At 37.8% G+C, this 24,479-nt stretch overlaps 1 protein-coding gene across 9 annotated transcripts in view; it reads right to left on the bottom strand.

Moving 5' to 3' along the window:
- PPP4R1 (protein phosphatase 4 regulatory subunit 1) overlaps nucleotides 1–24,479 on the bottom strand; it is a 129,509-nt gene that overhangs the window by 78,092 nt on the left and 26,938 nt on the right. For 3 of the 9 annotated variants that reach the window (XR_013165295.1, XR_013165294.1, XM_077135971.1), the window contains exons 3-4: nucleotides 5,346–5,481; nucleotides 3,572–3,678 (exon numbers count right to left, since the gene is read on the bottom strand). Coding sequence is in view for 7 of the 9 variants with exons in the window: in XM_077135971.1 (XP_076992086.1) it covers nucleotides 3,572–3,678; nucleotides 5,346–5,481 (243 nt within the window). In the remaining 2 variants the exon portion in view is untranslated. Of the gene's footprint in view, nucleotides 1–3,571; nucleotides 3,679–5,345; nucleotides 5,482–13,038; nucleotides 15,528–24,479 lie in introns of those variants that run through there. The other 6 variants (XM_077135974.1, XM_077135972.1, XM_077135977.1 and 3 more) reach the window with 4 other exon arrangements.

The raw sequence follows: 24,479 nt of genomic DNA on the forward strand, positions 1-24,479 counted from the left end.
TTTTTAGTTTATGGTATTATTTTGGTTTATTGGAGTGCTAGAAGAAGTACCCGAAACTGTTGAACTGTGTTCCAGTAGCCTTGATTCTTGAAGAAGATTGTATAACTATAAAGCTTTTATAGTGTGATCACGTGAGTGGGAAAACCACGTGTCTAATGCTCCTTTTATCCAGGGTATGGACAGATGAGTAAAAAAAAAAAAAAAAATGGATAAAAAAAATAAGTAAATATTAGGGGGGATAAGGGGTAAAATAAATTGGGTAGACTGAAATACTAGTGGTCAATAAGAGGGAGGAGTAAAGGGTATGAGATGTATGAGTTTTTTCTTTTTATTTCTTTTCCTGCAATGATGCAAATGTTTTAAAAATGATCATGGTGATGAATACACAACTATGTATTCTGTGATATTGTGAACCACTGACTGTACACCATGTATGGGCTATATGTATGTGAAGATATGTCAATAAAAACATTTAAAAAAACCCAACCACTTGAGGGACAATCCCACAATAACAGCTGAACAAAATAGCAAATTCCCATGAAGACATACTAAAGATGAGCTCATAAACCAAAACTAAAGGACAAACAAATGATCCTACAGTACCAAAAACTTTAATGCATAATAGAAGGATTTAACAACACAAGCTTCAGTAACTATAATAAATCTCTAGAGGTTACAATCATTTTAAACATTCTATTTTAAAAATAATAGGAAATATAACTGAGAAAAGTACATGATAATAGGGAAAGAAAAACAAGATTGGAAAACATAATATGTAAGATTCTTAAAATGAAAAATGGACTGAACTAAACAAAAGATTCGACAGACAGATGGCAAGTTAGAACTTTGCTGAGAGATTACCAAGAGGCAAATGGGAGATAAGGGATTGAAAAATAAGAGCAGCCATGGAATATACAATTTATTTATCTAACAGGAGTTCCATATTCAGAACCATTTTAAAATGGTTTAAAAAATCAAGAAAAAAAAAACTTTTTTTTATCCAAGAAAAGGAGATTGAGATGTACCAGGCAATATTTGAAATGTTAAAGGTTGATAACTTCCCTTAACTAAAAGAATCTTCAAATTCAAGCAGGCAAAACCTGAGTAGAATAAATAAATAAATAAATAATAAATACATGACAGTGAGACTGCAGAATGTCAAGGGAGATCTTAAAAGCAATTGGGAAAAAACCTACAAAGACAAAATTTTTAGCAGAATTCTTAATGTTAACAGCAGTAAGAAGACAGTAGAATAATATTAAAACTATCAACTAGATTTCTACACCTAGCTGAATGATCACTTTAAGAGTAAGAGTGAAATAAAAGCATTTTCAAAGAAAAGGGAATATGTATGTCAGAGCCAGACCTTTGTCACTAGATTTTCTTTAAGAAAGAAGGAACAGAATCAGAAAAGAACGGGATAAAAGATTTAACGATGAGGACTAAAACTGGGAAATTCAGCACTAATTCTAAATCTGCATTTACTATATAAAACAAGGCTAATAAATCTAGGAGATTAAAAAATTAAGATAAAAACTTAGATAAAAGGTAAGACAGGGGTTGCAAGAGTAGTTCAATGGTAGAATTCTTGTCTGCCACGCAGGATTCCAGCCCATGTACTTTCCCAAAACAAATAAGCAAACGAAGGGAAAAAAAAATCAAACAAACAAATTCAAAAAATGGTGCTGCAACAACCAGATACTCACATGGAAAAAAAAAGAAGTGTGACCGTGGGCATATAGCATACAAAAGAAAAAAGATAAAAAATAAGACAGAAGAAAGACTTAAAGGTTTTAAGGTACTTATTTGTTTAGGAGGATGGATATATTAACTTCAGAGTTGTATATTTTTCAAAACTCTTTATCTTACTTGAACAAGGTCACAGTCAATTCAGGCTACAAAGTCAGAACCTTAGATCATTGCTCCTCTGCCTTCCCTCCCTTCAAGCTGCATCAGCAGCTCCAGAACCTTCTCTGCCCGATTTCCCTTCAAGGACTCATACGTGAAAGCCTCCCAGCTAGTCGTCTTATCACCACCTTTTTTCAATAAGGCAATTCATATCACCACATGACTGTTCTAAATCAAAGAAAATCCAAACTCTCTTAGCACCACACACTATAAACCTCTAAACTCTAGTCCTCACCCCCCATACTGAACAGCCTCATTTTTCTAAACTCTATAAACTCAGCAAACTCCTCTCCACTGGCCTCAAGCCTCTACACTGGTCTTTTTCTCTCTGTACCGCATCAATCCAAATCCAGTGCAAATGTCACTAACATTTGGAGGTCAACCCCAATTCTTCTGAGTACAATTTATTGTTTATATGCTGGTTGCACTCACTAAAGGGTTAATTCAATGACAAGAATTCTTATTTCTCTTAGTAACTGCTCTAATACCTGATCTGGAACCAGACATACACTGTACACTATTTTATGTCTATAGAAAGAATGGAGAGTATACATGTCAACAGAGACATTTAGTAAGCACTTAACAACTTAAGAACATACTCTCTCTCTCTCTCTCTCTCTCTCTCTCTCTCTATATATATATATATATATCAGTATTAGAATTGGTAAAAAAGAGAAAAAAGAATAAAATACAGCACATATTTCCTATACTTCAAAATACAAATATTTCCTTAAAAAGTATCTACATACTCTACTCTAAATATGGAACATCCACAATAAACTGTAACAGATCTACAGACTTGTTAAACTGTTATGTTTCTGCTAAATCAAAAAATAAAATATAAGTGAAAATTATACTTGATGAGATACTCTTAAAACCATGCAGGAACAAGCATATGCATAAGCAGTTATGTATATAAAACACCATCATATATATCGTCATAAATAGATTAGTAGTCAACGTACAAATGTTCTTTGTACCCTATAAGAAAATGAAAAAGTATTTAAGGCTTATATAAATAGTCATAAACAGGATTGCTTAACAAATAATTAGCTCACTTGAAACTTAAAAGATGACTTGTTGACAATTCAAAGACACAGACTGAAAAATAACACCTTTTTAATAGATACTATGGGTTTATAATTTTTAAAAATTTTTTTGAACTGTTTCTGAAATTAAATAAAAAATGTGCTAAAAACTTAACAATATCACCATTTTCTAAGTCTTACATCCTTTCTTCACTTAGATACCAACTAACTTTAGCTTTACAAAAAGATGATTAACAATTTTCAGAGACAGCATACAGAAAGCATTCTATATTTGCCTAAAAAATTTACAACTACTACCCCATCTCTTTTGATTACACATTATTTTTAAGTTTGTATTAATACTGACATAGTAACATCCCTGATGCAAACCACTGTTCTTTACTTTCATGAGAACTTTCTTAAATTAAACCTAGTGGAATCTACAATAAAATGTCCCCATCTTAGTAACAGGTTGTTTTTATCCTTGTTGTTACTGATGCGATCAATAATTTATTGATGATATACTATTTTCTCAAATCACACTAAATTTTTCAGTAATTTTTAGAAAGACAAATTTTCTAAGAGAAATCTTTGTAGAGACAGAGTACATTTTCTTTTTCTATATAAACATATACCTGAATCATCAGCTAATCTGCTAATTCTTTCCAAAACAGCAATACAATCTCTTTCATCATCGCTGACTTCCCTCAATGTATCCAGCAAACTCCGGGCCACCATTTGTCTGCACAGAAAGAGAAAATTGTAAAATGTTCAGAGGTAGCATTAGTTAACATTTAGAATCTTAAAAGGCAGAACCCACATAGCTTTTTTTTCTTTTTTTCATCACACAGTTGTATATTCATCATCATCATCATTTCTTAGAGCATTTGCATCAATTCAGAAAAAGAAATAAAAAGAAAATAGGGTGGGCCACGGTGGCTCAGCAGGTAAGAATGCTTGCCTGCCATGCCCGAGGACCCGGGTTCGATTACCGGTGCCTGACCATGTAAAAAAAAAAAGAAAAGAAAAATTTCATACATACCATACCCCTTACCCCTCCTTTCATTGATCACTAGCATTTCAATCAACTAAATTTATTTTAACATTTGTTCCCCCTATTATTTATTTATTCTTAACCCATATGTTCTATTCACCTGTCCATACCATAGATAAACAGAGCATCAGACACAAGATTTTCACAACCACACGGTCACACTGCAAAAGCTGTATCCTTATACAATCATCCTCAAGAAACACGGCTACTGGAACACAGCTCTACATTTTCAGGCAGTTCCCTCCAGCCTCTCCAATATACCTTAACTAAAAAGGTGATATCTGTATAATGCGTAAGAATAACCTCCAGGATAACCTCTTGACTCTGTTTGGAATCTCTCAGCCATTGACACTTTATTTTGTCTCATTTCTCTCTTCCCCCTTTTGGTCGAGAAAGTTTTCTCAATCCCTTGATGCTGAGTCTCAGCTCATTCTAGGATTTCTGTACCACATTGCCAGGAAGGTCCACACCCCTGGGAGTCATGTCCCACATAGAGAGGGGGAGGGCAGTAAGTTTGCTTGTTGTGTTGGCTGAGAGAAAGAGGCCACATCTGAGCAACAAAAGAGGTTCTCTTGGGGCGTGACTCTTAGGCTTAATTTTAAGGAGGCTTAACCTACCCTTTGTGGGGTTAAGTTTCATATGAGAATCCATATAAAGAAAAAATTTTATTACATTCTCTAACATATTAAGCACATAATTTAAGTGGTAAATGCCAGTAGTTATTTTTATTTTAATAAGATGAGACTGAATGTCTACCGAAACATTATTTTCTAAAACTAATTGATTTGGCAAATTTCTAAGGTCACTGAAAATTAATCCAAACAGTTCTCCTTTGATTACCCTAACAATGAGCAAATTCAGCCATCCTTCATTATACAAATGTAATATTTACATATTTTCACTGATATGAGCTGTGTACATCTATACCTATATTTTCAAATTTTTAAAAGTTTTTTATATACCCAATATTTTGACCAAAGGCTATTTATTTCCCAGAAAAAGTCTGACAGAGGTGATCTGGGGTCTAGAGTGGGAGACACACGGCATTAGGAGGGTGCTGGCTTTGGCCGCCCCTTGAGCATCACCCAGCATATAATAGGTACATGATATCATCTGCTGAAAGAATTACATATACCCGAGCAATAAACTCACAAATACCAAGATTATGCTAAATGGCAAAAAAAGCACTGGTATCAAGAACAGAAAAAATAAAGCAGGCAGTCTATGATTACTAGTAAAAGTTGGCACCTCAGACTGCACATGTTCATAATATCCACTTAAATTGGATAATTGTATTTTCCCTACTGAAAGCAATGAAATAAAATCACCCTCCACCGCCATGAACAAGCACATACCTGTTAAATACGTTCTCACTTGCAGCATACTTGTCCAGTCTGCCCAGGGGCGTCAACATTTCATCTTGTGAGACAAAGTCCAGGGCTGAAGGTACAATAACCACATCAGACTCTGAGCTGTAGTCATCCACACCAACTATCAGAGACATCAGAAACACTCCTATAATGCAGTGAAACGGAAATCTTCCCTTCGCCTGTCTGCAGCAGCATCAAGAAACTGCTCCTGATGTTCAAGGGGTTGTACAAAGAATCCCAAGGGAAACTCAGGACCCACCCGGGGGCCACGAGTAAAGGTACTGATGAGTAAAAGATATGGATAAAAAATAAACAAATAATAGGGGAAACAAAGGTTAAAATAAATTGAGTAGATTGAAATACTAGTGGTCAATGAGACGGAGGGGTAAGGGATATGGTGTGCATGAATTCTTTCTTTTTTCTTTCTTTTGCTGCAGAGATGCAAATGTTCAAAAAAATGATCATGGTGATAAATACACAACTATGTGATGATACTGTAAACCACTGATTGTACACCACATATAGAATGTCTGTATGTCAAGAATGTTTGCATGTTTATTAAGATTTACAATAAAAATATTTGGGGAAAAAAAAAAAAACTAAAGTAACCAGACTCTGAAAGTCAGCATTCCTACATACAGCAATTGTTAAAGATGCCAAAAAAGAGATCAGGCTTCAATTAGAGATAAGAATTAAGGATCTGGTTGGGACTGAAATACAGGGTAAAGGATGATACTGTCTGTATTTTAGAACTTCACCTACAGTGTTATATGAGACCAAAGGAAGAGAGGTTTATTTTGTCCCAAACCTAAATTTCCTACAGCACACAATCAAATTTAACCTGTGTTACCAGTTCAGTTAAGCAACCCAAACACATGGAACCTAGAATTGTGAACAAGGTCTTGCATTTCTGTATAGCTTAATGTAATAATCAGATACATTCCAGAATATCATGGGCAGATAATTTTAAAATATTTGCAAAGTCCCTTGAGGGACTGGATAAAAATGTGGAACTATTAAACTTTCCTACCTGGGAACTTCCTGACATTCTCACAAACTTTACAGACTCCCAAGTTACTAGGCCACACCCTTGATTTTGAGAATTGCTCTTAGGAAAGACAAAAAAAATAAATTGCTCTTATTTCTGTAATGGAAAAGCTAAGCCTACCAATACTTATGCCTAAGCATTACTTCCAGAGAACCTCTCTTGTTGCTCAGATGTGGCCTTTTTCTCTCTTATGCCCAACTCTGCAAGTAAAACCATTGATCCTCCCACCACAAGTGGGACATGACTCCCAGGGATGAGACTGCCTCTGGCACTGTGGGATTGACAGCCTGACCGAAGAGAAAAGAAACAGAACAAAATAAGGTATCAGAGGCTAAGAGAGATCAAACAGAGTTAAGAGGCGTTCTGGAGGCTACTCTTACACAAACTTCAGCTAGATATTGCTAATTACCACAGTTTGCCAAACCCTCACCAATATCATTCCTGTTAACTCTAAAGAACACCTAGGGCTCTATCTGAGATTCTATAAAAGTTTCACATTCAGTTTACTTTCCAGAAATCTGTAACTCCAGATGGTTCAGAGGCCGGATAAACCCAGAAACCCAGTGGTACCCGTCTCTCCCAGCGCATCAACAAGTTGTATGCCCCTACCCCATAACGTCAACAACCCCCTTTCAACGTGAAGTAAAAATGGCTATGCCTAAATATCCTAAAGAGTGGGAGAAAGATCAAAGGAGAACGAATTCTATCAGAGAAGACAGGATTCAACAAATGAGTATGACTGCTGAATCACTATATTATTTCTTTTTAGTATCCAGTATCTTAGAGCAACTAGAAGGAAACACTTTGAAATGGTGGAACTATAACTCATACCATACTATGAAATATGTTCTAAAACTACTTGTTAAAATGTACTTCGAAATTTATTGCTTTCTATATGTGTTAAATTTCACAATAAAAAAAGCTAAAAAAAAAAAAAAAAAAAACCAACCAGAAGGTAATTGCTTCAAAGGACTAAGAGTTTGAAGTGTTAAATAGCACTGACTTCCAGAAGACTCAAAGAAGAAAAGACTGAAAGGTGTGCACTGAATTCAATACTTTTGTGCCAAGCTGTGTACTAACAAGGGCAATTTTCAGGGGTATGAGAGCAGAAAAGTCAAATGGCAGTGATTTAAAAGGCAACAGAAAATACAAGGAAGGGAAGACAATCAGTGCAAATTATGCTTTTCAGAAGTTTGACCATGAAATAATAGATTATATGTTACTAGTACATACAAGTCAAAAGGAAGATTATATTTTTATCCTGTTTTGTTTCTAATGATTAAAATAACAAATATTTGAACCACGTTTACATACTGAAAATAAATAGTCAACATATATTATTTAAATTGGAGCTCTAGAAACAAAATATAACTGATGGGAAAATTATAGGATTACATTGAAACAGCATGGTACTGGCATAAAGACAGACATATTAGCCAATGGAATCAAATGGAGAGTTCAGAATAGTTCAGAATTAGACCCTCATTATCTACGGTCAACTGATTTTTGAAAAGGCTTCCAAGTCCACTCAACTGGAACAGAGCAGTCCCTTCAACAAATGGTGCCGGGAGAACGGGATATCCCTATCCAAGAAAACTAAAACAGGACCCCTATCTCACACCATGGATAAAAGACCTAAATATGAGAACCAGGACCACAGAACTCCTAGAAGAAAATGTAGGGAAGCATCTTCCAGATCCTGTAGTATGTAGTGGTTTCTTAGACCTTACAGGCAAAGCACATGAAGCAAAAGAAAAAGCAGACACATGGGACCTCCTCAAAACTGAATACTTTTGTGCTTCAAATGACTTTGTCAAGGTCACTTTGTCAAGTGAAAAGGCATCCCATTCAGTGGGAGAAAATATTTGGATACCACATACGCAATAAGGGTTTAATATCCAGGATATATAAACAAATCCTACAACTCAATGATAAAGACAAACAACCCAATTTAAAAATGGGCAAAAGCTCTCTCTCTTAGCCAACATGACAAGCAAACTCACTGCCCTCCCCCTCTCTATGTGGGACATGACCCCAGGGGTATAAACCTTCCTGGCAACATGGGACAGAAATCCTAGAATGAGCTGGGACTCAGCATCAAGGGATTGAGAAAATCTTCTAGATTATATGGGAGAAAAGAGAAATGAGTCAAAATAAAGTGTCAATGGCTGAGAGGGTCCACACGGAGTCAAGAGGTTATCCTGGAGGTTATTCTTAGGCATTATACAGATATCACCTTTTTAGTTAAGGTATATCGGAGAGGCTGGAGGGAAATGCCTGAAAATGTGGAGCTGTGTTCCAGTAGCCATGTTTCTTGAAGATGACTGTATGACGATATAGCTTTCATAATGTGACTGTGTGGTTGTGAAAACCTTGTGTCTGATGCTCCTTTTAGCTATAGTATGGACAGATGAATAAAACATATGGATTAAAAACATATAAATAACAGGGGGGACAAATGTTAAAATAAATGTAGTAGATTGAAATGCCAGTGATCAATGAAAGGGAGTGAAAAGGGTATAGAACAAAACAGGGGAAACAAAGGCTAAAACATATTGCGTAGACGGAAATATTAGTAATGAAAGAGAGGGAGGGGTGAGGGGCATGAGTTTTTTCTTTTTTCTTTTTATTTCTTTTTCTGAATTGATGCAAATGTTCTAAGAAATGATCATGGTGATGAATATACAACTATGTGATAATATTACGTGATAATATAATGTGAATTACTGATTATATACCAAGGATGGTATGATCATATGGTAAGAATGTTCGTGTTTGTATGTTGTCATGTTTAAAAAAATAGATAAATAAAAATAAAAATGGGCAAAAGACTTGAACAGACATCTTTCCAAAGAGGAGATGCACATGGATTTAAAAAGCACCATGAAAAGATACTCAACATCACTAGCTATTAGGGAAATGCAAATCAAAACTACAGAGATAGTTTCATACCTACTAAAATGGCCACTATAAAAAGAAAACTGCAAGTATTGGAGATGATGCAGAGAAATAGGAACACATTCACTGCTAGTTTGAATGCGAAATAATAACAACTGCTGTGGAAGACAGTTCGGTGGTTCTTCAGGAATCTAAGTATAGGACTGCCATATGATCTGGCAATTCTGCTACTAGGTATATACCCAAAAGAGCTGAAAGCAGGATGTGAACCAGCATTTGCACACCGATATTCATAGTGGCATTATTCACAACTGTCAGAAAATGGAAACAACACACATGTCCATCAACTTTTGAATGGATAAACAAAATGTGGTATATACATATGATGGACTATAACGCAGCTGAAAGATGGAATGAAGTTATGATACATGTGACTACACACATGAACTTTGAGAGCATCATATTGAGTGAAATAAGTCAGACACAAGAGGACAAATACTGTATGATCTTACTCATATGACCTAAATGTAATGCATAAACTCATGGTGCTACTATCTAGAACACAGGTCAGCAGAGGCAGGGCAGAGGATGAGGAGCTGGCTTAACTTGGGCAGAAGAAGGAGTAAGGTTGATTGTAAATGTTTGGAAATGGATGGAGATGATGGTAGCACATTACAGTGAGTGTAATTAACAACAATGATATGTGGCTGCGATTGTGGTTGAAAGGAAAAGTTAAGAGTTGTACATGTCACTAGAAGGAAAGACAGAGAATGAAACATGGGACTGTATGACATAGTTGAGCCATAATGAGGGTGAAAATTTTCTAGAGTGGATTGTGGAGATGAATGCACAACTCTGTGAATTTACTAGAAGACACTTAATGTATACTTCAGATGAACTGTACGGTATGCAAATTTATCTCAAAAAACTGCTTTAAAAAAAAGATAATTGCCTGCTCAAAGCAAAACATATATTGTGGAATGTATAACATATGTAGAAGTAAAATACATGATTGCAATAGCACAAAGGCAGGGGAGGATAAAGTATACTGCTGTAAATATCCTACACTTTATGTGAAGAAACACAGGCTACTCAAAGGTAGACTGCGATAAATTAAAGATGTATAACTACAAATTCTAAAGTAAACATTATAAAAAGCAAAAAAAAAAAAACACATCAACATACTCCTAACAAACCATAAAAGACATAAAATTGAATCATAAAAAACACTCAGTCCAAAAGAAGGCATAAAAAGAGCGTAATGCAATCAAGATGTCATTAGCCATAGAAGAATTTCCCATGCTAATGATTTTAAGTCCACAACATCAGAACGACTGGGCACTATCACCTGGCCAAGTTGACACCTAACTACTACTCCAATGTTAATTTTCTTAGTTTTGATAACTACACCACGGTAATGTAAAATGCTAAGCAGAGAAAATATACAGAAATACTCAGTAGCATCTTTGCAATGCTACAGTAAGTCTCAAATTATTTCAAAATATAAGCTTCAAAAACCCACACTAACATACAGGAACTGTTTACAAAGTTAAAGTAATCAGACTTTGAGTAGGGATGTGAAGGAAGCTGATCTTGACAGGACTGGGGTGAAGCAGAATACAGGGAAAAGGACGATACTCTCCATATTTTAGAACTAACTTCTACTTCTGTGTGAGAACAAAGGGAGTGATGTTTAACCGGTGCAAATTTGTATTCTGGGTAGTGCTTTACCTAACTTAGCTTTTATGTTCAGTTTAGTTGAACACCATAAGTACATGGAATCCAGAATCGGGCGTGAGATTTTGTTGGTTTGTCCAGGTTAGTATAGATGCCCCAATATATCCCAGAGAAATCTGGCAGTGAATAGAGAAGTCCCTCCACCTTGGGGGACTGGGGAGAAAGGAGGAAATATTCAACTTTCCCTTCAGATAATTTCTGACATTCTCGCAAGCAGTGGGGACAACCAAGTCAATAGGTCAAGACATCAATCTTAGGGTTTGCCCCTTTGAAACTTATTCCTGCAAAGGACAGACTAAGCCTACTTAAAATTAGGCCTAAGACAATGTGGGACAGAAATCCTAGAATGAGATGAGACTCAGCATCAAGGGATTGGGAAAACCTTCTCGACCAAAAGGGGGAAGAGTGAAATGAGACAAAGTGTCAATGGCTGAGAGATTCCAGAGTGAGAGGTTGTCCTGGAGGTTATTCTTAGGCATTAAATAGATATCACCTTGTTAGTCAAGATGTAATGGAGAGGCTGGAGGGAACTGCCTGAAAATGTAGAGCTGTGTTCCAGTAGCTGTGTTGCTTGAAGATGATTGTATAATGATATAGCTTTCACAATGTGACTGTGTGATAGTGAAAACCCTGTGTCTGATGCTCCTTTTATCTACCTTATCAACAGACGGGTAAAACATATGGAATAAAAATAAATAACAGGGGGAAGAAATGTTAAAATAAATTTAGATTGAAATGCTAGTGATCAATGAAGGGGAGGGGTAAGGGGTACGGGACGTATGATTATTTTCTGTTTTCTTTTTATTTCTTTTTCTGAATAGATGCAAATGTTCCAAGAAATGATTATGATGATGAATATGCAACTATGTGATGATATTGTGAATTACTGATTGTATATGTAGAACGGAACGATCAAAAGTTAAGAATGTTTGTGTTTGTTTGGCGTTTATTGGTATTTTAAAAAAATTAACAGAAAAAAAAATTAGGCCTAAGAATCACCCCCACAGAACCTCTTTTGTTGCTCAGATGTGCCCTCTCTCTCTAAGCCAATTTAGCAGGTGAACTCACTGCCCTCCCCCTTACATGTGGCATGACTCCCAGGGGTGTAAATCTCTGGGACCTAGCATCAAGGGATTGAGAAGGCCTTCTTGACCAAAGGGGGGAAGAATGAAATGAGACAAAACAAAGTTTCAGTGGCTGAGAGATTTCAAACAGAGCTGAGAGGTTACCCTAGAGGTTACTTCTTATGCATTATAGAGATATCCCTTTTTAGTTTATGGTATATTAGAGTGGCTGGAGGGAAGTACCTCAAACTGTTGAACTGTGTCCAGTAGTCTTGATTCTTGAAGATGATTGTATAAAGACTTAACTTCTACAATGTGACTGTGTGATTGTGAAAAGCTTGTGTTTGATGCACCTTTTATCCAGGGTATCGACAAATGAGTAAACACAAATATGGTTTAAAACAAAAAATAAATAATAATGGGGGGATAAGGGGTAAAATAAATTGGGTAAATGGAAATACCAGTGGTCAATGAGAGGGAGGGGCATGGGGTATGGGATACATGAGTTTTACCTATTTATTTCTTTTTCTGGAGTGATGCAAATGTTCTAAAAAATGATGATGGTGATGAATACACAACTATGTGATGATACTGTAACCCACTGATTGTACACCATGTATGGAATATATGTGTGCAACTATCATCAATAAAGATATTAAAAAAGAAAAAAGAGCATAATGGAAATAAGGAAAAGGCGGGACAAAGAGATGGGAAAAAAGCAAGATTGACAAATTTAAACCCAAACACATCAATAATCACATTAAGCGCAAATGGCCTAAGCATCTCTATTAGAAGGTAGAGATTGTGTGAATTAAAAGTAACACCTGACAATGAACATAATTACTCACATAGTACAGAAAAAAATCAACTCAGCTTATTCTCATTATTCTCACCTATTCTCACCTAGCAAGATACCATAGTCATTACTTACCAAAGTACTGTAAAACTCACTCAGCGATTCACTCTCATTTGCTCTCAGTTTTCTCCTTTGTAACACTGCTGAGCTAGCATGACCTAGAAGGTACCTTTATGCAGCTCTAGAATTCTACGACTATGACCACACTGTGTCATCAGAGTTTCACACTGCTCATCTTAAAGATGAACATTAATAATACTGGGTTCTCATTCTTAAAATGTGGTTCGTTTTTGGAGTGGGGTATGATGGTGGGAGAAGATTCCTAGGCACTTGAATGTCAAACATTACGGTATTTATGATTCCCCTGTAATGCTTACCTAAAACATAGTTTCTTGGATAATATACTCAGAGACTGAATATGAAGGTGTCCCTGATTATATGGAATGGCTAAGAATATTCATTTTTAATAAATACCCTCAGTAATTCAAACGCAGATTGTTAAATGACAATATTTGAGAACCATATTCCTAAAGGGTAACAAAATTATAGTTTTTCCTCAAACTCCCTGTCATCACTCTATGAACCATGGTTGACAACTGTGTCTATATAAAAGGAGGTGTTCCACGCTGTGAAAAGGACAGATTTTCTGAAGACAGCTCTAGGCTCAAATCTCAAGTACTGCTACTTACAAACTTGTTGTAAACCTAAACAAGCACCTAAACAATGTGATCTGCTTCTGCATCTATAAAACGGGAATACTTGTTTTTGTACATTTCTCATTGAAAGAAGATATTTACTTATGTAATCACTTTAAGTGCAGTTCTCAAGTTCACTGATACAAATCTTACATTGTGTATCCAATTTTATCTCATGCTCCAATAAGGTTCTTTTGAGCCTTCTTTCCATTTAGACCCCATCCATTATCCTGTACTGCATTTCACTGTCATTCTCTTTACTTTCTCTTTCCTTTTTCTTCAATCACGGAAATATGTATACAACACAAACTTTTACACCAATTCTTCTCGAACATATCATTCAGTAGTATTAATCCCATACACAATACTGCCGTTGCCTTCACCCCTTCCATCTCCAAGAGTTTACATATGCTCTGATACTACCTTTATGGTTATTTTGGGGTTTAAAATTTAACATTCTAAATCTATAACAATCCTGTTTGCTTTGATACCAACCTAAGTTCAATAGAATATACACACTGTGTTGCTATATTCTTCCATACCCCACCTTTATGTAGTTCTTGTCACAAATTACATGTTCATATAAGTCAAATACGAACTTTGCCTTTTAGATCCTGTAAGAAGTAAAAAAGTGGAATTACAAACCTAAAATATAGTACTGGCATTTATATTTAACCTTGTCATTGTCTTGCAATTGACAGTTTAATTATAACACAGTATGGGAAGGGTCTATTTGGATTTATTCTATCTGGAGTTCCTTGACCTTCTTGGATATGTGGATTTGAGTATCTTTAAATTTTGGAAGTTTTCAGCCACCAAGTCTTTGAACATTCTCTCTGCTCCTTTTTCCTTCCGGGATTACCACAATGCATGTATTAGCATGGCTGATGGTGTCTCACAGGTTCTTCAGACTCAATTCTCCTCTCTTTATTCATACCTCTTTCTGCTCCTCAGACTAGAAGATTTCAACTATCTTATCCTCAAGTTCAGATTCTTCTGTCAGCTCCAATCTGCTGTTGAACTTCTCTCGGGAATTTTTAATTTCTGTTACTGTGGTTGTCAGCTCCGTTTGGTTCCTTTTAATAATTTCCATCTCTCTACTGATGTTTTCTTTGTCTCCATCTATTGTTTTCCTGATGTCCTTTAATTCTTGGTCTATGTTTTCCTTTCCTTTTCAAGCACATGTAGGACCATTTTTCTAATGTCTTTGTCAGGTATGTCTCAGATGTGGACATCCTCATTGATGTTTTCCACTGCTTTAATATATTCTCCTTTGTCTGGGCCATCACTTCCTATTCCTTTGTATAGTCTGTAATCTTTTGTTGAAATCTGGACATTTCAATGTGTTATCACTGAAATTGAAACTGAAGCATATGACCCTTAAACTTGAATCCAGCTAGTGTCCTGAAAGAACTTTCCTTGAGTGCCAGGAGCTAACAACAACAAAGACGATAAAAAAGAAAACACCTTTCCAAGTCTTTGCTGACCAACCTGTGTAAGTGCTTCTCCAGGGCTTATCCAAACAAAGCTTAGAAAACAGCTCTCGGCCAAAGCACAGGGGCTTCCCTTGTCCTTTCTAGGCATATACCTTGTCTTGGGCATGCATGTTCGGTCTTAGGAATTCCCATGTTTTTGTAGATAAGTATATCTACAAAAGTTTCTTCAAGGCCCTATGCACTGCACTGTATGTCCCACAACCACCTATCCTTTCCCTAGGTAGCCATTTAACTGCTCTCCCACACAGTTCTGTAAAAGAGCTGGTGAGTCATCTTCTACACGCAGCGGCAAGTTGTAGGACAGCGAGTTCCTCAACCCACCACCAGAGAGATGGAGCCAGACATACATGCTTCCAGCACGTGCACAAGGGTGACTCTGCTCCCTCTGAAACAAGGACCAAGGATCCATACTAGGAGCCAGTAAAAGGGTGGGGGGGGGGGGGGGGTGGTTGCAGTGACAGCCAGTGCATCACAAGACCCCACTGCTTTTAAATGGGCTTTTTCTTGATTCAGTGCTCACCCTCTTATTGCAGTCCTTTAACTGTTTCCTGGAGTTTTGTGAAAGATATTTCTGCCAGTTCTAGCTGGTTTTTCAAAGTTGGCATTGGCGAACAGAGCCCTGAAAGATTTCACTCCACCATACTGTTCCTAGTCTAACCTTCCAATTTTTTAAGAGGGGTATTAACACATTCTGAAAAATTCCTCTTACCTAGTGGATTAGTTAGGGTTCTCTAGAGAAACAGAATCAACAGGAAACACTCGCAAATATAAAATTTATAAAAGTGTCTCATGTAACTGTGGGAACATAAGAGTTCAAAATCTGCAGGGCAGGCTGTGAAGCCCAAGATTCCGATGGAGGATCTGTACAAACTCCACAGGAGAGACTCGCCAGCTGAGACAGGAAGAGCCTGTGTCTTCTGAATCCTCCTTAAAAGGCTTCCAGTGATTAGATTAAGCATCACTCATTGCAGAAGACACTCCCCTTGGCTGATTACAAATGGAATCAGTTGTGGATGCAGCTGATGTATCATGATTTAATTCTATGAAATGGCTTCATTGCAACACACAGGCCAGCATATGCCCAACCAAACAGGTACCACGACTTGGCCAAGTTGACACATGAACCTGACCATGATACCTGGCAAAACAAATCACATTACCATCCGTAATCAAGAGTTGTATTTGAGAGTTTTCTAAGAGACAACTTAATTAAATACCAAAATTACCTATTTTGAGCAATGGAAAATTCTTGGCAAAATATATACTAAAGGTCCATCTTGCTCAACTATGCTCTAATATAATTTGATTAAAATCATTGATTACTAATTAAAATTATCACTGATGTTTTAAAAATTAGGAAAAAGAAGTCAATATCATGATGTCTTTTTCAAGCTGATATGCCTTCTGTTGTCTTTAGCCAGCACCTTGTGAACTCCAGTCCCTTTCCCAATGCCCTTCTCCCAATGACCCTGAAACCTTAGTGGCATGAGGAGAAAGGAAGAAGCACACAGAAGCTCAATGCTCTCAAGACTATATTGCTATTTCCATTCCACCTGCATCAAGACCATATATAAGCCTTCTTTTCTATTCCCTGTCAACACTGCTCAGATATATTACAAATTCAGGCTAATTTCAGCTGACATTTCCCAGCAGCTCACTCAAGAACTGTCAACCTATTATTCTTAAATCCTACATCTCTCTCAGAAGATGGTACAAATCTCTGTTCAATTAGAGGTCCCCAGAGCCACCTTCAAAAAAACCAACTTTCATTCCTACCTCACTATGTTACACGATAGTCCTTTATGTGCTGATTAGTGCCAAGACATATTTTTCCAACTGCTTGGCCCTTAAACACAAACCAAGCATGTCATCTAGGACTTACCTACAAAAACAACCACGTTACAAATGCAGAGGAAATAAATGGCTGTTAGACTTGTAAATATGTGCAGTTATACTGTTTTTTATCAGCAATACAAAGTTATTGAAGGGTAATTCTGACTATACATGTTTTTTTCCTTATACACTGAGTTAGAGACTAAGCTTGCTATTCATGCAAATGACTTCTTTCCATCAAACTTCTTAAAGATGTAACCTTTACTTTCTCATCAAGAGAAATGCTTTATTTCTCTTTCATTCTTGTGACTGTTCTCAAAGACTAGTAATAATCTGCCAAAACCAAGGGACCCTTCTCAGAGCTTTAGTTTGACTTCTCTGCAGCACATCACAATGCTGACTTCCCCATCCCTACACCTCTTCTTAATTCTTCTTTCTAGAGTTCTCTAGAAGTGCAAAAAACTGAGTACTTTTCTACATTCTTGGACAATTTCCACTTATTTCTTTCTGACTTTTTGGGTAGGTAGTTTACCTAGTTTGGTTCGCACAAACACATTTTATACACACATACACACTGGTAAGATCAGTCCTTTCCAAAGCTTCAGCTACCAGCTAATGTAACGGACCCCTGAATTTCGCTTGCCCTCAACGCCAAATTCATATCTGCAGCTACTCTGTATGATGTACACCTTAATGTCTTATTTGTTCTGCAGATTCAACTGTCCAAACTCATCTTGTAAAATCAACTCTTCCTCAGAACTGTCAAACTGCCATCCTTCTCCCCAGTCACCGCACCTTGGTACCAACACGAGGCCTTGAGTGTTTTTAACCCTACTTTTCTTGCCTCCATATCTGATCAGTGCTAACAATTATAAATTCTTTTATAAAGTATTCTGTATCTATTCCTGCCTTTCAGCTCCCTACACTCTAATTCAGGGGCTCTGATACCTTTTGTCTAGGTGCAAAGAGATTTTTTTTTTCTCATTAAACTTTGTTTTAATGGGTCTCACATTCTGTGACAGATTTTTTTGGTCACTGTTTCCATTTAAAAAGTACTGATTTTAAAAACTAATAACTTAAAACTGCCACATGAAAACAAATGGTCCACAAAACATTCCTTTCCCCCTGAAGGTTTTATGATGTATTATTATTATTAACCAGTCTTTTACTATTAAACTTAAATGGCCAACTGAGACAAGCAGTTCTGAGACTGTTCTTCCACCACTGACTAAGACTGGGGTGGCAGGTGTTATGGGTAATATTCATTCAGCTTTCTGAGGTTTGTGGGCAGACTTGGTGACCTTGGCAGCTCCAGCAGCCTTCTTGTCCACTGCCTTGATGACACCCATAGCAACTGTCTCATATCACGAACAGCCAAAACGACCCAGAGAAGCTCTCAACACACATGGGCTTGCCAGGAACCATATCAATGATGGCAGCATCACCAGACTTCAGGAATTTGGGGCCATCTTCCAGCTTCTTGCCAGAACGGCGATCAATCTTCTCCTTCAGTTCAGCAAACTTGCAAGAAATGTGAGCTGTGTCAATCCGGCACAGGTGCAGAGCCAACACTGACTTGGCCTGGATGGTTCAGGATAGTCTCCTGAGCAGTGAAGCCAGATGATTCCATTGGTAGGTCATTTTTGCTGTCACCAGTCGCATTGCCATGACAAACATCTTTTACAGATACGTTCTTGACATTGAAGCCCACACTGTCTCCAGGAAGAGCTTCACTCAAAGCTTCATGGTGCATTTCAGCAGACTTGACTTCAGTTGTAACGTTTACTGGAGCAAAGGTGATCACCATGCCCAGTTTGAGAATACCAGTCTTCACTTGGCCCACAGGTACAGTACCAATACCATCAATTTTGTAGACATCCTGAAGAGAGAGACGCAAGGGCTTGTCAGATGGACGAGTAGGTGGTAGGATGCAATCCAGACCTTCGAGCAGCATGGCTCCACTGGCACTGCCATCCTTAAGAGTAACTTTCCATCCCTTGAACCAAGGTATATCAGTGCTTGGCTCCAGCATGTTGTCACTATTCCAACCAGAAATTGGCACAGATGCTACTGTGTCAGGGTCGTAGCCAATTTTCTTAATGTAGGTGCCGAATTCCTTAACAAATTCCTCATATTTCTTTTGACTGTAAGGTGGCTTAGTACAATCCATTTGGTTAACACCAACTATTAGTTGTTTCACACCCAGTGTGTAAGCCAGAAGGGCATGCCTTCAGGTCTGCCCATTCTTGGATATGCCAGCTTCAAATCCACCAATACCAGCAGCACCAATCGGGACAGCACAGTCAGCCTGAGATGTGCCTGTGATCATGTTTTAAGAAAGTCTCTGTGTCCTGGGACATCAATGATGGTCACATAATACTTGCTGGTCTCAGATTTCCACAAGAAGATATCAATGGTGATACCACACTCATGTTCAGCTTTTAGTTTATGCAAGACCCAGGCATACTTGAAGGACCCCTTTCCCTTCTTCTCAAATTTTTTAATGGTTCTTTTGTCAATTCCACCACATTTGTAGATCAGATGGCCAGCTGCGGCGGACTTGCCTGAATCTATATATCCAATAACGACAATGTTGATATGAGTCTTTTCTTTTCCCATCTTGGCTTAAGATGCAGTGATGGTTTTCACGACACCTGTGTTCTGGAGGCAAATCTGTTGTGAAAAAGTGCAGAGACAAACAAACAAAAAGCCCTCCATTGCCAAACACAAAGGAACACCTTGAAATACTGATGAAAGTGTTAAAAGATCCACTCTACTCTCTAAAGACTGCAACAAATACTTCTAGACTGACAGCTCATTAAAAATACTTCTGTAATTTTTGGCACATAACTTGGAAGAAATTCAAGGAAACAGTGGCACTGCTAACAAAACCTGATTCCTCAATGAAAAGTAGAAATTGATGCTAAATATTCTTATTCTAGAAATAACATATTCATTTATAAACATGTTAATTTTTAAAACTTTTCATCTATTTCATTAAGATAAAAATTTCAATAAAATTTTGTTTACTATTGATCAAAATTTGTGACAGATTTCAGGTTGATCAATTAAATAATAATAATAAATGAAATGGAAACAATAAAATAGAGCTAAGTTTTATGACCTCAAGAAATTAAAATCTTAAATTTCCACTTATAGCCATATTTTAATGCAAAGAAATGTGACAGGGCAATAATAAAACTTTCAAGCATACAAATATATTAGGATAAAATTTGGAGTGGAAACTGGAGAGATCAAGGAGAAAAAAGAATGTTAAAATTCCCAATATAAAGAACGTATTCATGAATTTTTAAAAAATGGATGGTAGCAGGCAACAAAGTTTCATGGTCTTCAGATTACATTTTAAAAATTGATGTTTTAAAATATCAGTATTTACAATACACTAGAAATTCCATTCTTTACAAATATGGTAACATTATATGGAGAAAATTTTAGATGTCAATTTTAAACTTTAAAATGTATGAGAGTTCTTCAAAATGGTCATAAAGTTTGAAGACCACTTGCCATAGACCATTACAATTGTCTTCAACCATATTTTCCCAGTGTCTGCTCATTCTACTTCAGTTTACCCAGCAGTGCCATTTCAGTCTTCCTCAAGACAACTCTGCTCAGTCACATCCCTCTACCCGACACCTCCCGAGGCAGCTGGAAAAGCACGCCCCCCCACCCAAGCTCAACAGTCTGCAGTGTTTCCCAAGGTTCCTTCCTGCACATAGCCCCCACTGGAGCCACTGCTGTGCAATTTGCCTCATTTCTATCTCCTCCACTCTGTTCAAAGTTATCTATTAAAAATACCACCTAAGAAACACCCCCATTCTTCCTAATTAATAACTCTTCCTCTTCTGAATCCCCTGCAGTCTTGAGGCACTTGCTTTACTTTCCACCAACTGCAGCGTTTTGGGTCTTTTGACCCATGATGAAAATGTTTTCTCATTTTCTCCTACTTCCCCAGGTTTCAGAACACATGAACTCCCTGAGGACAAAGACTGTCTTGCTTATCTTTTTATTACCTAAACAAACCCCAATGCTTCTCATGAAGAAGGCATATTCATTTAATATGTATTAATGAAAAGGTGGTTCACAGAGATACCTGAGAGGACGAAGTTCTCTTTAAACACACTTCATCCTCCTCTAGGACATTCATAGACCATTAGCATATTGATGCTTTTTTTATAATTACTACAGCAAAGAAAACTGTTAAATTTGTATGATTTAACTTTTATCAAACTTGATCAAAATACCTTTTATTCCCCACATAACCTTTGATAATGTCTTATGAAACAGAAAAAAAGTCAGTGAATATGCCCTACCTTTCCATTTTCCCCTTGCTACTGCTCTGGCTGTACATGATACACCCGCCAAAGTCTTTTTTCTGTTTCTCAAGTCTTTGTCTCTTAGAAACAAAGATAATAATGAGCTCCTTTTTAATAAGATTTACACCTTAAAACCTGGGGGTTTAAAATGAATCTTTAACCAATAAGTGAGTGTGTAGAAGGGAAAGCTCTTCTGTAAAGCAGAATGCCAACAAGTAAATGCCACTAATTCAGGCAAAAATCATGCACGGTATGGACTACAGTTAACAGTATAATTATATTAACATCTTTTCAACAAGTGTAACAAAGGCACCACACTAATGTAAAGTGTTAAAGACAGGGAAATCGCTTGGGAGGTAGGGAGGGGGGACTTTAGGAGAAGTCACTATTTTATGCACGTTTTTTCTGTAAGCCTCACATTAATGTTAAATTTTCTGAATTTGATTACTGTTTCAGTTTCTTGGCTCCTAAAGCAAAAACACACAGTAGGTTGGATTAATAGTAGGAACTTATTGGCTCACAGTTGCAGAAGCTAGAAGGCTTGCTTCCTCCCAGGGCTGGCATCTTCTAGCTGGCCAACAATGTATGGGGTTCCATGGCTTTTCTGTCACACTGCAATGAGTATGATGACATCTCCTTTCTCTTGGGTTATGCAGACTTCCAGCCTCTGGCTGCTCTCTGTGGCCTTCTCTCAGTCCAATCACGTTTGGTTATAAGGACTTCAGCCGTATTGGATTAGAGCCTACTCTCATTCAGTTTGGCACACCTTAACTAATAACATCTTCAAATCTATTTTTACAAATGGATTCACACCCACAGGACCAGGGGATGGGGACTGAACATGACTTTTGTGGGGGACATGATTCAATCCCCAACAGTTATTACAGTCAAGTAAGAGCCTTATAGGTTAAAGGTTATGATCTCTAAAACTTATTCTGAAAAAGTTAGGATCATGAATAACATATACATTACATTGTGTGTGTGTGTGTGTAACTGTATACAAAAAAAGAGAGCAAACTGGTAAAATGTTAATGCCTGAATAGAGGTGAAGAGTTTGGGAAGTTCACTGTAATATTTGTGCAATTTTCTTATAGTTCTTTAAAACTTTCAAATTACAAAAGTAAAAAATAAATTCTTTCATTATTTGACCCCCAATTAGGTCTTATATAGCTGGTCCAAAAAACCAAGATACATGTCAGCAATATGTATCAAAGGCCAACCGCCTGTGCTGGGCATTCGCTGTGGGTAAAGAACAGGATACTACAGACTTCAAGGGCAGACCGTACAACACAGGGCTCAATGACCTACAGCCAGTGGGCCCACATTTGCTTTTGTAAGTGATTTCACCGGAAGACTGCGATGCTCCTTCTTTCATGTGCTGTCCAGGGTTGCTGTGGCCCTACAATGGCAGAGCTTATTAACTGTGACAGAGACTGTGCACCCCACAGAACCTAAAATACTTTCAACAGGACCTTTTACAGAAAAAGCTTCTGATGCCTGGGCTAGTAACAGGAACCCCATAATGTCACTGCTTGGGGAACAACTTAATAAAGAGAAAACACAAATTTGAAGGACCCGATAATCTAGTCCTTATAAAAGTGGTCTCCCCACACAAAGTTCTTTGCAATAGAAACTTCTAGAGATGTAGGCACAGGGGTTCAAGGAGGTGGGTCAGTCAATAGTCAGACTATGAAATGATACTGGTTTCTCCACAGGAAAATGGTTCCACTAGGCTAGGAGCAGAAACGTCTCAAGTGAAGACTGAAAATACAGACCTGACAACAAGCACATAAGGCTTCCTCACACTACCGCCCTCTCTGCAGCCTGTCATTTGACCTTCCACGTGACAGTGGAAGTGACCCAATGAGATAACTTCAGAAAGCCAAAAGTGGAAGACAATAAAATAACACAGTAATTAAGAGCATGGATTTTATCAGACAGGTATAAATTCTCCCAATTTCAAACTAGATAACTGAACAAACTGCTTAACCATTAAAGAAGTCCCACCAGGAATCACCCTTGCGAACTTGCAGGACTACCTGCATCACAGGAGAACCCTATGAGGAAGGTGCTCAGCACAACGCCAACACTCAGTGTGACAACAAACTGCAACCCAAAAAAATAAATGGAATCCAGAACTCTCCTCCATTTCTCTTTGCAGCAAGGCACACAGCTATGTTAGATGATACAATGATGAAAATATCAAAATCTAGAAGTTCTGAACTGTTTTCTACTCTCTGCCACCATGCCACCTAGGCCTGTGAGACTTACCTTCTCAGGCGAGGAAAGAATGAATATATAAACCATCCTCTAGCTATTGGTTTCTGTAATTCTGAGATCACTCTGGCTCACTAGAGGAATAACACAAGTAAAAATAAAAGGTTTAGGGGGAAGTCCTGGGGGAAATGGCGGAGTAGGGAACTCCAGGACTCACTCTTTCTCCAAAACAGCTAGCGACAGGCAGGAATTGTCTGAAACTACTGTTCTGGGGCTTTGGAGGCCAAGGGAGAACTGTGCAGCATCCAGGTAAAAGCTGAACGAAGAGGCTAAGAAACCGTGGTAACAAACTGTGAGCAGCTGGCTCTATAGCACTACCGGCACCTATCCCCTACTCTCAAGCCAGTCCTGGCTGGCTGCTGTGGAGACAGGGATGTGGAACTCCTCCTTCCCAAGAACCAGGGAGGGCAGAGCTAACAACTCATCCCGGCTCTTGATCAGCGAATTCACAAGGTCCTGGCTCTGAGCTGTTTCAGCCAGGCCCAGACAGGGAGGGATGCAGCCGCAGTCTCCACCCCGCTCCCGACAGGGGCAGAGGCATGCAAGTTTACAGGCCTGCAGGGAACAGTCTGCTGAAGGGCACCATGTGCTGGGGAGGCCAGGGGAGGACAGCATTGGGGACTCATCAAAAATCTTTCCAGATTCTCTCCTCGGGACTCTGTGGAGCTGGCATGCACTCTTCATGGGTCACTGGGCCTGTGACTGGTAAATACTGACTTGGGAAATTCCTCTCCAGGGTGACCTCCCTGCCAAGAACTTGCCCAACAAGCAAAAGCTGGTAAAGGCAAGGAAAGATGTATTAAAAAAAACAGAAACAAACAAACAAAAAAACTATAGAAGCAAAACAAAACAAACAGAGTAGATCATGATTCCTAGAAAAG

This window comes from Tamandua tetradactyla, chromosome 18 (genome assembly GCF_023851605.1).
Source record: "Tamandua tetradactyla isolate mTamTet1 chromosome 18, mTamTet1.pri, whole genome shotgun sequence".
Taxonomy (NCBI): Eukaryota; Metazoa; Chordata; class Mammalia; order Pilosa; family Myrmecophagidae; genus Tamandua; species Tamandua tetradactyla.